General features: G+C 33.1%; 3 protein-coding genes across 4 annotated transcripts; 2 read left to right on the forward strand and 1 right to left on the reverse strand.

The window, feature by feature from the left end:
* The first annotated feature begins 3055 nt into the window (after positions 1-3055).
* Positions 3056-5521, forward strand: LOC18051509 (glucosidase 2 subunit beta). 2 transcript variants are annotated; one of them, XM_006446677.2, is made up of 6 exons: positions 3059-3309; positions 3404-3517; positions 3918-4013; positions 4613-4795; positions 4877-5063; positions 5222-5521. In XM_006446677.2, exons 1-5 carry the CDS (start codon positions 3207-3209, stop codon positions 5023-5025), a joined length of 645 nt encoding a protein of 214 aa, XP_006446740.1. In that variant the 5' UTR covers positions 3059-3206; the 3' UTR covers positions 5026-5063; positions 5222-5521. The 2 variants fall into 2 exon arrangements, with proteins under 2 accessions (XP_024046952.1, XP_006446740.1); XM_024191184.1 differs by having other exon boundaries at positions 3056-3309; positions 4613-5063.
* A 278-nt stretch (positions 5522-5799) lies between these two features.
* LOC18051510 (pentatricopeptide repeat-containing protein At1g06270) lies at positions 5800-7809 on the forward strand. Its single transcript, XM_006446678.2, has 2 exons — positions 5800-5964; positions 6267-7809. The coding sequence occupies exon 2, from the start codon at positions 6331-6333 to the stop codon at positions 7360-7362; it is 1032 nt and encodes a 343-aa protein (XP_006446741.1). The 5' UTR covers positions 5800-5964; positions 6267-6330; the 3' UTR covers positions 7363-7809.
* Positions 7810-8588: 779 nt separating this feature from the next.
* LOC18051511 (ervatamin-B) lies at positions 8589-10365 on the reverse strand. Its single transcript, XM_006446679.2, has 2 exons — positions 9892-10365; positions 8589-9409 (listed from the first exon to the last, which is right to left on the reverse strand). The coding sequence occupies exons 1-2, from the start codon at positions 10319-10321 to the stop codon at positions 8814-8816; spliced, it is 1026 nt and encodes a 341-aa protein (XP_006446742.1). The 5' UTR covers positions 10322-10365; the 3' UTR covers positions 8589-8813.
* Positions 10366-16680: the final 6315 nt, after the last annotated feature.

Here is a 16680-nt window from a genome sequence, read left to right on the forward strand (position 1 = left end):
ACTACACGGATTTCACTATTTTCTTTATCAAAATATACTTAAAAAAAGTTCTGTTTTTACCCTCTCCAACTTTGACATCCTCTCTAACTATATATTCACAACCCATGAAATTGACAAATTCGCAATACATCTTTCCAACTGACTTTTATTGAAATTCTTGAAACTTCGAAATGGTGTACACATCTCGGATCTGCTTCTCCATCGCATAAGATGTTACACATGGCATTTACTGGGAAAGGCAACGAACATATTTTTCAACTTCTTTCTGAACTTTATTCTTTAATGCATTGCTACATTGCTCCACAAATTGCTTCAAAGTAATTTTCAAGTTAACATAACCATAACAAAATACATTCATACTTTCACTGTGTTGAGTGGCTTACATTCCTGCCCAAAAACTATTTTTTAGACAACAAGGTATTCAACGATGCCTCTCATTGTATAAGTCATGTAACTATTCATTTCCACCCAAATCATATTTTACAATCACGTGGTGCCAAATTTCCTCAAATTTTACAGGGCTCTGTGAGTCATAAATAGCACAATGCAACACATTGCTAATGTCACGATATTCTTTATAGCCCTCTAGCTTATCTAGAATCTTCTTCAGTATATGCCATAAATACCACCGAAATAGAGTATTGGGGAAAACAATCTTAATTGCAATTTTTATTGCTTTGTCTTGGTCTGTAATGATTCCAATGGGAGCAGAATTAGACATCAGGATAACCATGTTTGAAATAACCATGTGAATGTTTTAATGTCTTCGTTTAAAATCAATTCACACACAAACAAAATAGAATGATCATGATGATTAACTCCTACAAATATAATGAATGTCATGTCATACTTATTTGTAGGATATATGGTGTCAAATGTAATAACGTCCCCAAAATCTTTGTAGGCTTCCTTATTTTTTGTCTCAGCCCAAAAAATATTTTTTTAGTCGTCCTTCATCATCCACTTGCATGCTAAAGAAAAACATATTGTCTTTTACTTGCACTTTCATAAAATGGTTTTGAAGAGTAGCAGCATCCCTATCTTCAAGTCGTAATCTTCTTTCTTTCTAAACATGATTTCTACAATCTCTTTCTATGAATGTCACGTTTTCATGTCCATCAGCCTCAATAACAAGTGATTGATCATTTTTGGACAATTTGATTCCCGCTCGATCATTTATATCAAGTTTCTTTTTTGTGTATGCATTGAGGCTATGATTGCACCGAAAAAAACCTAGACTTGGTTGGAGTCAACAATGCATGGTTGTGTTCAAGATATAAGCTTCGAATCGTCCACTATACATCTTCTCCTAAACCAGCTCCCAATCTAGCATTGTAGCCTTTTTTTTTTTTATTAGGTTGCGACCTTAAGATATTAGTAGATTTGCTTCTTGTCTCACCTCTTCGCCCACAAGCAAAAGTCAAATTTCTAAGTGCATCACTGTCCTTTCTACTACTTCTCCACATAACTGGAAACCTTTTTTTTTAATATAACCATACTCTTTGAAGTAAATGAACATTTCAATATCAATATCAAATGACATCTCAATCATTAGCTCATCATCCTCCTTAATTTTCTCCAACTCTTCAATTTCGGTGGCCTTTTCCATATTCTTTATTTCTACAAAATGGAAATTGACAATAATTTGTATTAACAAAATGAAAATAATTTATATTAACAAAACTAATTTCAAAAACAAAATAATTCATGACAACAAAATGAAAATAATTCGTATTAACAAAACTGATTTAAAAAATAAAATAACTCATATTAAACATATTACCAAAACCAAAATTAAGCACAACCTCATAAAATTACCACAACAGCAGCTGAAATTAAACTTGTTTCCAAACAGAAAACTAAACTAACTCACTTGCTCAATACTTTCAATAGAAATTAACATAATGCCAGCTTAATCTTGACAGATACTCTCAACACAAAACTAAACTAACTCACAAAACTAAGCGAACTCACTGTAAAAGAACCTAAACTCTTATGATCTCCAGTTATATGCCTATTGCAACTTATATTTTCTTGTATAATTATCCCAAAATCAGCAATTCACAAAGTGTATATATATAAAAGGTTAGCAAATATCAAACAACAAATTAACATTTTACAATTTGGTAATACAAGCCTTAACAGATACCGTCAACACAGATTAATACTGTCAACTGCAAGCTTCACAAATTTATAATAAGCATAACCAAGATTTGGCAATAATGAAGCAAATTACCTCCACAAATTGATTATGGCAACCAACGACGAGTGAAGCCAAGAGAGTGAAGTTGCAACTGCAAGTCAAATTTCAGAGGTGCCGTGAGAATGCAATCGACGGAGTGGAGAGAGAGAGAGAGCTGACAGCCAAATGTAGAGAGACCAACGACGAGAGAGAGAGAGAGAGAACACCGATGAACAAAGCACATAGCAGTCAAATGCGTGAGAAACGCGGCGTTTTGACATGAGTGTAGTGTGTGTTTGGGTGAGTGCTGTGTGAGGCGAGTGTGTGTGTTGTGCGCTACAGTGAGTTGTTTTATAATTAGCACAAAATGAACCATTTTGTGCTAACCGTGGTCCTAAATGTTGTGAGAATATTGGTGTTGTCAAATGGTTGGTTCAATTGAGCTGAACAAGGCATATATATCAGTTGCCAACTTATTAAATTAATCGTTTTGTGCTAATTGTGGTCCTAAATGTTGTGAGAATATCGGTGTTGTCAAATGGTTGGTTCAATTGCGTCGAACAAGGCATATATATCAGTTGCCAACTTATTAGATTCACTTCTTAAAGTTCAAAGGATGTAAACAGTTAAAAAGTCAAAGTCATTAGAAGGGAGGCTGCTAAGTGCTAACACAACAAGAATTGCGAATTCCCCAAAAGATACAACAGCATGCACTAGAGATGGAACTTTAGCTATTGCCGTTGGATTTAACGGTTTATTTAACGTTATCATTGAAAAACTAAAGATGAATATCTTAATATATATATATATATTCTGTTTTTAATTGAAAAAAATAATTAATTTTTAAAAACTAGAGCAAATCGAATTTCTGAAAAATTCACGGGAAATATGATTGTGGATATAAGAAAAAGAAAAAAGGAAGAGAAAGAAAAAGGCTGGGCCAATTGACTCTCGAGTCAAAGTGGAAATTGGAGTAAACGTGGCTGTGGCCTGAGGGCATGGTATCTGATGAAACCAAAGAGAGATGATGATGGAGTTGTTAAGAAATTTGATACCTCTAATTTCCCTTTGTTTCCTTGTGGTCTTTGTTCAGTGTAAATCTTCTCTCCTTGGCGTTCACCCACTTGGTAACTAATCCTGTGCTGTCTTAAAATCTTCTCTTAATTAATATTTTTCAATGTTTTGCATTTAAAAAATAAAATTTCTTGTGTCTTTTTGTAGATGAGAAGTATTTCTCGAAAGAGGTTATCAAATGCAAAGATGGATCCAAATCTTTCACAAGAGACCGCCTTAACGACAATTTCTGCGATTGCATTGATGGAACCGATGAGCCCGGTATCATTTCTTTATTCAGTTGTAATTTGTCATTAATAAATTTATATAATGATTAGTTATTAGTTCATAATTAATGAGTTAAGTGACTAATTTATTTATCTGCTCACTAGAACTTGTACCCGGAAAAAGAAAAGGGAGTTATTTTGATGAAATATTGGTTGAAGGTGACCTTGTTTATGGAAAAAGATTATAATGAATATCTGTTGGTTGTCAAAGTCTCGCAGATTTTGTTTGCAGTTATCTTGATTCTAAGCTGCAGAATGTTATTGCTCAAGTTACTCTTGGCTTCTTAAGTAAAATAACAAATTGGTCTTTAATTTCAAGTTGTGTTTTCCTTTCAAGGCATTCCATGTTGTTAATGTCTTGTTTATTGACTAGGCTTTCTTTTTGTATTCTGCAGGAACTTCTGCTTGTCCAGCAGGCAAATTTTACTGTGGGAATGTTGGAAGTACACCTCAATTCATTTTCTCTTCTCGCGTCAATGATCGTATATGTGGTAAATATTAGTTGTAATATACTTTTCCTCAATTGCAATAGCATTGTTAATTATTTCTGCCAATGGAAATCATGTTTCTATCATGTAGCTGGCAAGTTCTGAGAAATATGCCTCTTGTCTTGATTAATTACTGACCATAGATCTTTTAATGAGATTCATGGTGGTCAATGTTTTCTTCTGAATTGCCTGTTAAAATGTTCTGAAATGGACCTTTGAAATAGATTGCATGTTTTATGACATCACGATCACAGTTTTTGCAGTTCAATAAAGGCCAATTTGGCCTGAATACTAAATTGCCAATGACATTTCATCTTGCAGTGCAATGGTCACTTTTCTCTGGTCTAGCCTCATTGTAAGTTTCAGGTTTCCATATATTACAAAATGACTTCTTGTCATTATTGTTATTGAGTTATGAAATGGGTCTAACCTATTATGCTAATGCCATCACAAAATCCACGGTATTAAACCTGATTTATTTATACCGGCTTAAAAACCTATTTTAACTAAAATTATCGGTCAATTGTTTTTTGGATCATGAAATAAGTATATTATTGTCTTCCACCTGAAAATCATGTATGCTGATATCATCATTTTTGTAGACTGTTGTGATGGAAGTGACGAGTATGATAGCAGTATCAAGTGTCCCAACACTTGTGTCATGGGAGGGAATATTGAGTACAAGGCTCAGAGTTACATATCTACAATCAATGATGCTGGCTCTATTGATGCAAGAGGAGCCAAAATTCCAGTCAACAAGGAGGACTTGATTGAGAGGCTTAAAGGTATTTTGTTTGTCCATAACTGTTATGCCCCGGTGAAGTTGAAAAGTTTACGAGACTTAAGTTTTAGCTTGGTGTTTGCAGATGTGAAGATGGTAGTAATTCTGCAGTCTAGCCTGGTGTTTGCAGATGTGAAGATGGTAGTAATTCTGCAGTCGTTCGTTATTATCTTTTTGGTGGTTTTGTGGATAATGCATCACCGTGTCAGATCTAAAAGAAGACATTCCCGTTGAAGGAATCCTCTCCCAGCAGTTCACTATTTGGGTTTTTGGTAAGTAGTTTAAATATGCTTTCACCAATTTTAATTTTTTTTTAATTACCTGAATGGTGACAATGAATGCCGCTGTCATGATTTTCCTTTAATTTTTAAGAAAATATTTTGCATGCTTCCAGGTACTTATAACATTCTATCCGTTGATTTCATTGCAGGTTTCTACTGTTATATGTTGAGTATGCTTTTTTGATACACAATACTCTGATTTCCCAAAACCAGCCTGCGGCCGGATTCTGACTTAATTTGGGGTTTGATTGCCTCTATTTTACAAGTAGTTGAAGTTCAAATTTCTTGTCAGTCTAGGAAAATTGTACATAAAACCATGAAGAGCATAGACAATGTTATAAGTAAGCTCAGTTGTGTTCTTAGTCCTAATAGATTGATCTAATTTGCATAGACTTGTACTTGAACCATTTGTACTGTATTTGTTTATCAAAAGATAGATATTTCTTTCTTTTCTGAGTTTTTATTGCTCTTAAGTCTCAACTAAATTTCCCATAAGTATTCTGCTAAAACACTTTTGTTGGTTTTTTAACTGTCGTTATTCATTTTCTCTCAATTTTGTACGGGTTTACAGATATTATAAATAAGAAAAAGATCTTGATCTCGGGTAAATAATTATATATAATTTTTATTCATTAAAAGAACATTTTAAAAATCAAGTAATGCAGATAAAAACAAGAAGCCACTCCCGAGTTAACTGCGCTAGTCCTCGAAATGACAACACCATTTGTACTAACTGGGCTATCAATTCGAGCCCATGACTTGAACATGAGCCCTCGTGTCCCACTGGTCTTCGCGCAATAAAATTGTGTTATTTAAACCTCGTTTGATTGGAAATCGGGCGCTGATCTGTAGACTTACGTGTTGTACACCAGCTGTTCGTCGATATTTCTCTGTGAGCTTCGGTTCCCTATTTGTGTTTGTAACTAGCTAATGAGTTTCGTCGATCTTTCAAAAAAAAAAAAACTAGCTAGTGTACTGCTTTATAGTTTGCTGGCAAAGTAAAAATGATTTCCTGAAAGAGGAACTGCGTGTTGAATTCTTGTTGCTGCTCACAGATTAAATTAAATGACAAAGTACTTGTTTCTAATTGTGTTATCAATCTTTATGCTGTCAATGGCCATATTTTGGTTTAATGTTTTCACATTCATCTAAAATAACATAACGTCCTGGTTATTATATGATGACTATCTGCAGGTTCTTAATTGTGATAGTCATGTTGCCACTGTAATGTATATATACATGTCTTTAGAAAAAAGCAATGATGATCGGAGCAATAAAGAGTTGCAGATCTCTTGTTAATTTCCGTCCATGTCTACTCCAATTTTCTTCATTGCGTTCAATGTCTTCATTGAGAACACTTGAAGAAACTGTCAGGGCTGCAGTTGATGCCAAAGACTACCAACAAATTCCTGAGCTTCTAGGCTCTTTTGAAGAAGCTTGTCAGAACCCAAATCCCTTCTCATTCCTGTCCAACTTCCCTCAGAATCACAGAATAAAAGTCATTGATGAAATGTTGGAATCTTTTATCCCTCTCAGACCCCGTTCTCGCCCCAAGATTGCCTATGATTACCTCCTATCGTACACCCTCCAAAGTCTGCATCCCCTCCCTCTTGCTCTTGCCATCCTCCAGCGAACTCTTCGTTCTGGCTGTGTTCCGGTCCCTCAAATACGCCTCCTTCTCTCTTCTGCATGGCTAGAGCGAAGGTGTCAATCTCAGTCTGTTGCTGATATTCTGTTGGAGATGAAGTCCATTGGGTATCATCCTGACTGTGGTACATGCAATTACCTTGTATCGTCTCTCTGTGCCATTGATCAGTTGGTGGAAGCAGCTAAAGTTTTGAAAGGCATGAGTAATGTGGAATGTATTCCTGATTTGGAGAGTTACAGCATTGTGATTGGTGCAATGAGCACAGCGAGGAAAACTAATGATGCTGTAGAGATGATGAAGGAAATGGTGCTTAACATGGGATTGATGCCAAGGCAAGGAATGGTGATAAAAGTGGCAGCAGCATTGCGGGCAAACAGAGAGATGTGGAAAGCAGTTGAAATGATCAAGTTCCTGGAGAGGAAGGGTTGTCCTATTGGGTTTCAGGGCTATGAGGTTGTGGTTGAGGGTTGCTTGGAGTGCCGTGAATATATTTTGGCAGGAAAGACAGTAATGGGGATGACAGAGAGAGGTTTCATACCATATATTAAAGTCAGGCAAAAGGTGGTTGAGGGGCTGGCTGGTGTTGGTGAATGGAAGCTTGCTAGTGTTGTAAGGCAAAGATTCGCAGAACTGAAGTCTTAGATCTGTTCATCTTTTCTCAATGTGTATGATAAAGAGTTCTTGATGTATGAGGGAATGATTACTTATCACTAAAGCTTTTCTGGCACTGAATTGTGGGTTGTATTAGCTACATACTAGTCTGCTTTTAATTGATGCATGATCCAGGGCACTCATTTCTTCATGCAATGCAAATGTGGAGATGGTGTTGGAGCTGAAAACCCCTCCAGGTTTGCTGTGATTAGTGATAGCTAAACTGGTGTTTCTGGTTGAAGTTATTAAAACTACGGGGAGAAAAAGATCCCAGTTGATACAATCTCAGGGAATATGATCTGTAATCTTGGTGAAATACAACAAATGTAAAGGCCTCTTTGTAGTTCCAGTTGTGCTCTTCTCACATTTTCTGCCAATGAAGTGATGCGACACTTGCGTATGGTTACCCAGTTTGTTGATAAACCACAAATAATTCCAATTGATTTACTATGTTTTTATTCATTTTCTCCTTTCTGCTTTTACTTTCCTATAAAGTTGCTACATTCTGGAATAATTTATTTTCTTCTTGTTGACAATTGTACTGATCTTGGATTTTCTATTAACAAATAGTTGAATTGTGATTGGTAGAGCTGAATATTCATGTGGATTTTCAGCTGTACAAGAAGTCTATCATTATTTATTTGTTTTAAGTTTACAGCAAGAATGCAATTCAATTAGACCACAAGTTAACTACTCATCAATTTATGGAATTGTTTCAGGGAAAATAACGACTTCGCGCATTCTATTAAGGGCTACTGACATGAAATTTCAATCTGAAAGTCAACAATAACAGTACGTACTCATGTTTACTGCAGTTAAGGGGATCCCTTGCTCCGGCATCCTTCAGTATTTGACTGTGATTTATATCATAGTACTGTCTATTTATCTTTCTGATCTTATGTGGCCAAAAGCTTGCCTTACTCAATCCATTGTTCTTTATCACCAGCTTCTAAAATTATGAATTTGTTCGCATTGAGCTTCTTTGATGGACTGCTTCTCTATTGTATATTAGTTAGTGTGAAGTTTAATTTGTGTTAGAGAATTCTTTCTATTACCTGTATATTCTACATTTCTGATGCTGAATTCTAAAACTATTCTGAATAAATGCATCCATGTTGACAACAGGGGCAAATCATGTTGATCTTATGGAATATATATCATGATTATCTTTTCAAAGTCATTTTTTTTAATGGATATATAAATAATTTATTAGCAACTAATAATCAGCACTGTCTTCAACCATTGTTCTTCGGTAATCTATGTATTCTATAATGATACAAATTTTGTATGTTTGTGCCTTGTGTTTTGCTAGTCTGCCAAATACAAATCTTATGATGTATTAAACTTCTCAAATGGAATTTTTTTTAACTTAATCTATGTGTATTCAGTGTCTTAATAAAGTTTATTGTGCTTATGTTGTCACTCCCTCATGCCAGAAAACTTCAGCAACGCTTGACAGGATAACTGGCCTGCATGAGAATGCCACAAATACCTATGTTACTAGAAGGGCTATTACGTGCCATCCTTATATAGCCAGCTTCACCCCAGCTAGTCCCCCATGAATTCTTCACAAGCCAGTACTTTTCACCATGATCTTCTCCATAGCCAACTACCGTGACACCATGGTTGAGCTGGTGTCCACAATATTCATCAAAGACACCATGGGAATATAGTTGAAATGCATATCCTCCAGCATCAATTGCAACAGACACTGGTTGGAGTGAAACTTTAGCTTGTAGGTTGTTCTCACTGGCAGGTATTGCTTCATACCCAGTTATGGTCACTGCATGATGTTTAGTTTTATCTGTCTGACAGCGATCATTTTTGCCTCTGTAAGGATAATCATCCTCTGTGGTGACTCCACCAATCTTTGTGATGAATTCAAATGCTTTCTCCATGTATCCACCATTGCAGCCTTGGTTTTCGCTGTTAACATCACAGTCCACCAGTTCCTGCTCTGACAGAGATACCAATTTTCCTGTTTTTAATTTGTTGATGCCTTCCACAGCTGCCACTGCAGAGAACGCCCAACAACTTCCTGCATCAAAAGGTAAGATGTCATCTACTACTACCTTTGACATTTCTCTGTTAGTTCAATTTCAAACAGCAAACAGTCTTCCCATATAACTGCTTTCATTTGATTTAGATAATATTGAATAACCTCTATTGAAATTGATATTCAGGCATTATGTTGGTCACAGAGGGTGTTTAAGGCATATTATTCATGGTAAAATAACTTCTATTGTCTTTAGAAACTCTACCGGGTGACTAGATTTGGGCCCTTTTTTAAAAATGCCTTCTGTTTCTCCTTTTGGGAGTGTAATTTCAGTTCAAAGACTAGATCATCAAGAAGCAGGTGGTTGGCAATGGAGGTTTGAATTTATTTGAATGAAATTGAATTGAAGAACTAATGAAATAGCCAGTCCTGTAATATAATATGAAAAATGAAGTCAGTGTTTATCCCTATCTTCTAACGTGCATTGAAAACATCCCAATTTCTTGTAAGTAAATATTACGTACCACATTGGCCTTGATTTTTGACTGGAGTTACAGCACCTTCCTTTCTCCAATCTACGCTAGCTGGCAAACCCAAATATTGTACACTTGGCCACCTTGGTTCGTTGTACGGTTTATTATATCCCAAGTAGGTAGAAATGAACTCTTCATTTGACAGGTCTGCAAATTTATTGTCTGTTAGCTTGAATGATAGGTTTTGAGAATTGATGTAGTCAATGTACTGAACATTGGACGAGTAGATTCCAAATCGCCGTTGCCATTCATCTTCACTCCCATACTCTCGGCTATATTGTTTTAGCCAGTTTTCGAACCTCTCCTCCATGGATTGTGGGTCGTACTTTTGTGGATAGCTCTCTGACCATGCCCCTGCAGGTATCCCGAGAACCCACAAAAGAAAAAGAGATAGCACAACATTTCTCAACATCATGCGCATATCTATTGCTATCTCGAGATATAGATTAGTATAGATAGCAATGAAAAGCCTACGTTGCATTGCTTTATAAATTAAAGAAGCAGCAGGCATGGTATGGTATGAGGTCATTGTTTGGACTAGTCATGCAATGTGGCTCATCAATAATGTTTGTTCATACTTTACACAGGGTTTTTCGGTTATGATTTCTCTAGTTTTCTTCACGTCATTTCGCATCTTTTTTTGCTTGAGTTTCACTACGGAAGCTCTCTTTTGTTTTGATTACTGCATTATGCCAACCAAAAGTTATGAAGTAACAGTTTGGTTGCATGTGGGTGTGGTAAGTGTAGACAGCTCATTGTGATTTCTGAAGCTTCAGCAGTGCAGCTACTGTACCTGGAGGCTGGAGCTTGCAAGGCAAAGGGTTCGTTTAAAAAGCCATGAAATTGGAAATCCCATTACGGAAATAGCAATATCTTGACAAAAATTGGGTTATACTGGCCGTTATTAGTTTGTGGTAATTTCGTTTTTTTAGTTCCTTTTGAGATTGCGCAATTTATGAGGATTCCTTAATAGTTGCCGTAACAATTTGTCGGCTGTATCAATAGTCTGTTAATTTAATTAATCATTTCAACTTTTAATAAATTAGTATAAAAGTTATCATTTTATTAAAAATTGAGCAGGACATGTTCTGCACGGCGGCAGGACTGTTTGATATAGCAGAATTGAATCGATTTATTTATGTAAACGCGTTAATACAGGTTTGTGCTACAGGGCATCACTAACGTACTTAAATATGAATCTATGTAAATAAAATATAAGATATGTAAAAATAATATAAAATTTGTAAATCAATATTAAGTATAAAATAAAATATAAATTATGTAAATGAAATATAAAATTTATAAATAAAAAGTAAAATAAATAAATAAACATGGAAATGATTAATTGGTGTATTATTAGTAAACAAAATAAAAATTTTCAAATGTAACATAAAACTTCTAAATCGGTATTAAGTGTAAAATAGAATATAAATTATGTAAATAAAACATAATATTTTGTAAATGGAGGGTAAAACAAATAAATTAATATAGGAATGGTAAATTAGTATATTATTGATAACTAAAATAAAAACTTACCAATGTAACATAAAACTTATAAATCAACATTAAGAGTAAAATACAACATAAATTGTGTAAATAGAACATAAGACTTGTAAATGGGAGATAGAAAAAAAGTCAATTAACATAGGCATAGTAAATTAGTTTATTATTCGTAATCAAACCAAAAGCTTACAAGTATAACATCAAACTTGTAAATCAACATTAAAAGTAAAATGAAGTATAAATTGTTTAAATGGAACTAAGATTAGTAAATGGAAAGTAAAATAAGTAAATTAACAAAAGTAAATTGGTGTATTATTGGTGAACAAAATAAAAACTTACAAATATAATACAAATTTTATAATGAATATTAAGTATAAAATAAAACATAAATTATGTAAATGGAATATAAGGCTTGTAAGTAAAAGATAAAACAAGTAAATTAACATAAGAGTGGTAAATTAGTGTATTAATAATAAATAAAACAAAAACTTATAAATTTAACATAAAATCTGAAATATTATTTTATAATAAAATTCTCCTAATTTAAATAAGGAAAATAAAATAAACGACGTCTAAATCTAATATCTTAAAAAAGAAAAAAGAATAAAATTCCTAAAAGTAACAAGAAAAATATGAAAGTAACTAAAAACTAAAAAAATGACTATGAAAGAAGTAGAATTTCTGGCTCGACTATAGGGTAGAATGGTGCAAGCAATTTTAGGTTTGGTTCACTTCATCGCAAGATTCGAAACAATATATTATACGCCCAAAATGTATAATTGTAACCAAAGTTATAATTTTCAAAAGGTGTTGTGCTCATTCCATACAACTATTCTACATCATATCGTGTATGGTAAACAATATTATGACAGAAACTTTAAAAAAAAAATTATGAATGTCATAGAATGAATATAGGATTTAAGGTTAAACTAATTTAATAAAACCTATTCCCAATTTTTTTGTTTTCAATTGATGAGTGACTTTTTTCATTGTTTAAACCCCCACAAGCACAATATGAGGGTATTTCCTTCCTTAATTATATTATATAATTGAGTGAAAATAGTTTTCTCTCTTATCTAAGAGTGAGTGGAGTAAATATCACTCGAATATTATTGAGGGTTAAAATTTAGGCAGAGCTTCATAAGCATTGATGTAAGTTGATTCCAGTAATAATCTGATGTGTAAATATCAGTTATAGTCTCATGTAATATGAGTTGTAGTTTGAGCAATAATTTTATATAATAAAAATAAATAAATAAATAAACTATTAAATGATTTACAAGTTTTACATTATTTTTACAAATATTTTATTTTTACAAATATTTTATTTTGTTTACAATTTTAAAACAGCAATTTATCATTGTTATATTAATGTACTTATTTTATATTTTATTTATTAATTTTATATGTAATTTATAAAATTTATATTTACAACCGCATTGATGCCGTAATTTCAATCAGGCATCATAAAATATTCGTATGATTGATTGATTGAACATTACAATCAATTTTGAGTTGTCGCATTAATTTGCACGTTGCTTGAAACAAATGAAAACTTAATTATCTAGATTAATACAATGCATGTACAAAGTAAGGATGACAATTTGTCGGGTCGGGCTCGGGCTCCGCCAAGCCTGAGCCCTACCCGATCATAGAAATAAAAGGCTTGGCCCGAAAAAAAAGCCCGAACATTCAAATTCCGGGTTGGGTTGGGCTAGACTAGATTCAAGCAGGGTCGGGTCGGGCTTTCTTTCAAGCCTGAATTTCATAATATTTAAGATTTATTTTTAAATTTAAGTAATTTAAAATTAAAAAAATGGACATAACCTTCCTTATATATTAAAATTTAACATAAACATCGAAATTACTTAAGGTCTCAACCATTTAATTGTATATATAATAAAATAAAGATAATAAAAATTATGTCTTATAAATTTATACTAGTAAAATCATATTTTTTTTTTAAATTTTGAACTTCGGGCCGGCTCAACCTGACTCGAATTTTAATCAGGCCCTCATATTTAGGCACGAGTTCGACCTGAAATCCTTAAATTCGGGTCAAAGTCTGAAAATTTCGAGTCGGGTCAATTGAGCCAAATTTCAGGTCGAGTTTTTTTGCCATGCATATGTACAAGTTTTATATAACCAAGACAAAGGGTCTATTGAGCATATCTAGAAAATTTTAGCCCACTGGAGATAAGAATGACTCAAATTTTTTACTTTTGGAGTAGAGGTTGAAAAACTTTTTTAAATGTTTAAAATATCTAAAATATCATCTACTTATTTGACAATCTTATTTTATTCTTTTCATATGATAATTTTAAAAAACTTGCCCATTAAAGTAATTTCATAAATTTTTAATAAAAACTTTTATTCACAACCAAACAACTAAAATTTTTATTTATAAAATCTTTACTTAAATAATTTCTACTTGAAATGCTCTACCAAACTGAGCCTAAATTGTGGGGAGATGTATTTATTTCATCCATAAGAAAAAAATTTAATTAGAGGTGGACATAACAAAATGGGTTTGGTTCAATACTTTTTTATTAAAAAAAAAAAGATAAATACGAATTGAGAATCGAACTTAAATTTATTTAGTTCGATTCTTGGTTCAAATTCTTACAATCGGTACTGAAATAATAAAAATTAATTATATTTTTATATTTAAATAACACTTAGTGACATGACATAAGAGGAAATAAAAGGTAAACTCATGTTCTAAAATTATTAAATGATGTAAGAAAAATAAGAAAAAAATTACATATTTAAAAAATTGATAAATCAAACTCGAATCGGTTCGGGTTCGATTTATGTTCTATTTTGATTCCTTTCGGATCAAAATCACTGAATTAGTCGAATTCTCTATTTCGTGGCTACAAGTCTACCACTAATGCCATTGGTTGCATGGCACCGCACAAGGCATGTATGCGCGCATGAGTATGAAGATAAAAGTTGAAATCAATCACTTTTAGATCAAAATCACTCAACCTGTCCAAGTCCTAAATTTCTAATGAAAGAGCATATATGCCCATGTGAGGTTGGCCAAATGGTTTGACCCCTCGTTTATTTTCATAAGGTAGGTGTATTTCGGAGTTCCTATCAGCGGTGTCAAAAATACCTGTTCGATTTGGGCAATATGAGTCGGGTATTATCCATTTTAAAGATGAAGTTGGGTTAGTCTCGGATATCACTTAATAAATTTGAAATTCGGCTTGGAACTTAGATTTTATTGAAAAAATAATTATAAAATATATATTATTTTAAATAATTATATTTATTTGACCCATTTATTACATACATGTAAAGTTTTTAAACATTTAAAGCTCTTATTTTCATGTCTAATTTCATTTAAATAAATTTAAAAATTACAAAAAAATTAATAAAAAATATGCATATATAATAATAATAATATAAAATTCGGATTAAAAAATCAAGCCTAATGCCGGCTTTTTAAGCCTAGTCCACGTACCTAAAAATTACATCTTTGCCAACCCTAGTTCCTACGGGCTATGGCTATAGACACCCAAATTTGGGTGCCGTTCAAGTTTGACGTATTTTTAATTGCTGGCTCAAATTCGCGTTACTTGTGTTGAATCAAGTGTTTCACATTGATGGCCGCTCGGACAAATCATCTTCACGCCAGTTTTTTATAAGAAAAGTTAAAGCCCACAATTCCCCCCACACCCCCCCTCTTAAATCTTAAACCAATTTTGTATGTGATTAATTTTCACTAAATGACTTCAAAATCACTCATGACAGACGCATCAATATTTTATACGAAGTACTTCTCTGAAGATGCTTTACTGTCGAGCACTTTCTTCTGATATAAGGCGGCAAAATTTATTAAAAAAAATCCTAATTAAATACATTCTCTAATCAATCATGAATACTGCCTCCCATCACATGCATTAAATGACCCAAAAAAAAAAAAACAACATAAATTCCAACTTGATAGCTAGCATGAAAATGGAAGTTGCCAAGAAACATAAAGGGGGTGAAATCGAAAGGACACATGCGTACCCTACATGTGGCTGCGGTTTAGGGACAAAGCAAAAGAAAGCCAAGGCTTAGAGCGTGGAAACAATTCACATGGGATGATACCATTACATGATCGTCGTCATCATCATCATCCTCACAATTTCCTGTCACAGGCTCACAGCTCATGTGCCCTAAATCCCACATCTTCCCCACCATTTTCTATTCCCATTATAATTCAATTTCTTTAGCATCAACTTTTTTTTTCCCTATTTTATTTTCCTTTATCTTTATGTATTATATTGGGACAAGCCTTCTGCATATGTGCACCATTGCACATGGGTATGGCCATTAAATAACATTAATCACAAAATACACATCCGATATATATATATATATATATATATATGTCTTCCAATAGTCTCTCTGCCTTTATCAATAGGCTATCCCAAATCCTCAGCGTATATATATATATATATAGGGAGCTACTGCACTGCACCATCTTTATATAACATTGGTCACGCATTTCCTTATTGATTACAATACTTTTATTGTACTTGGGCAATTGCCTTAAGACCTTCACGTATTTCATTATTAGTAACAATTGATCATTTTTATAGTACAATTAACAGAAATTATTATAAAAACTACGATATTATCAAGCTGGCTCTAAATTTAATTAGAATATTTCTGATTTATGCATAATAAGCAAAAATTTAAAGCCGTACTATTTCCTCCGTAAATGGTTATTGACATTTAACTTATTGTTTTTATTTACTTTAAATATATCTACATTTTTCTTATTAAATTTTTACCATATACATGGTTCAAAAATATTTGAAAACGTTTTTTTTTTTGCAACCACAACACATCACACCAATTGTACTTTCCAATGGTTTCAAGAAATATCTGCTCATATATTTTTCCCTAAGACCTCAAATCTCTTTGAGCTTACCTTAGTCAACATAAGAATAGTGACAAAATCACAAATTTTTTGTACAAATTGACATAAAATGAATATATTAACTACTCTAAGTTTAGCCACTTCGGCCTTGGTCGAAGTGGTGGGCTGCTGCCCTCACAAGCGATTCAAGCCCCCACAAAAGTATTGTGGGGCTAAATATTCTTAATATTTATAAATTTTTCTCCCTTGCAAAATACGAGTGGAGTAGGAACATCTCTCGTTTGTGAGGGTTATTTGTCTAGGCATGTATTTTATAGAATTTAATGTGATAATATAAGTCACAACCGTGTATATCTGATTGTAAATATCAATATAATATATCTACTATAATAGCA

This window comes from Citrus clementina, unplaced genomic scaffold (genome assembly GCF_000493195.1).
Source record: "Citrus clementina cultivar Clemenules unplaced genomic scaffold, Citrus_clementina_v1.0 scaffold_2, whole genome shotgun sequence".
Classification (NCBI taxonomy): Eukaryota; Viridiplantae; Streptophyta; class Magnoliopsida; order Sapindales; family Rutaceae; genus Citrus; species Citrus x clementina.

Bases quoted from the DNA above. Each gene is read 5' to 3' on its own strand.
- LOC18051510 (XM_006446678.2), top strand. From the start codon at position 6,331: ATGATGATCGGAGCAATAAAGAGTTGCAGATCTCTTGTTAATTTCCGT.
- LOC18051511 (XM_006446679.2), bottom strand. From the start codon at position 10,321: ATGCGCATGATGTTGAGAAATGTTGTGCTATCTCTTTTTCTTTTGTGG. The intron at 9,410-9,891 runs GTACGTAATATT...CTTTTGATGCAG, and splicing joins CAAAAATCAAGGCCAATGTG to GAAGTTGTTGGGCGTTCTCT.
- LOC18051509 (XM_024191184.1), top strand. From the start codon at position 3,207: ATGATGATGGAGTTGTTAAGAAATTTGATACCTCTAATTTCCCTTTGT. The intron at 3,310-3,403 runs GTAACTAATCCT...GTCTTTTTGTAG, and splicing joins CCTTGGCGTTCACCCACTTG to ATGAGAAGTATTTCTCGAAA. The intron at 3,518-3,917 runs GTATCATTTCTT...TGTATTCTGCAG, and splicing joins TGATGGAACCGATGAGCCCG to GAACTTCTGCTTGTCCAGCA.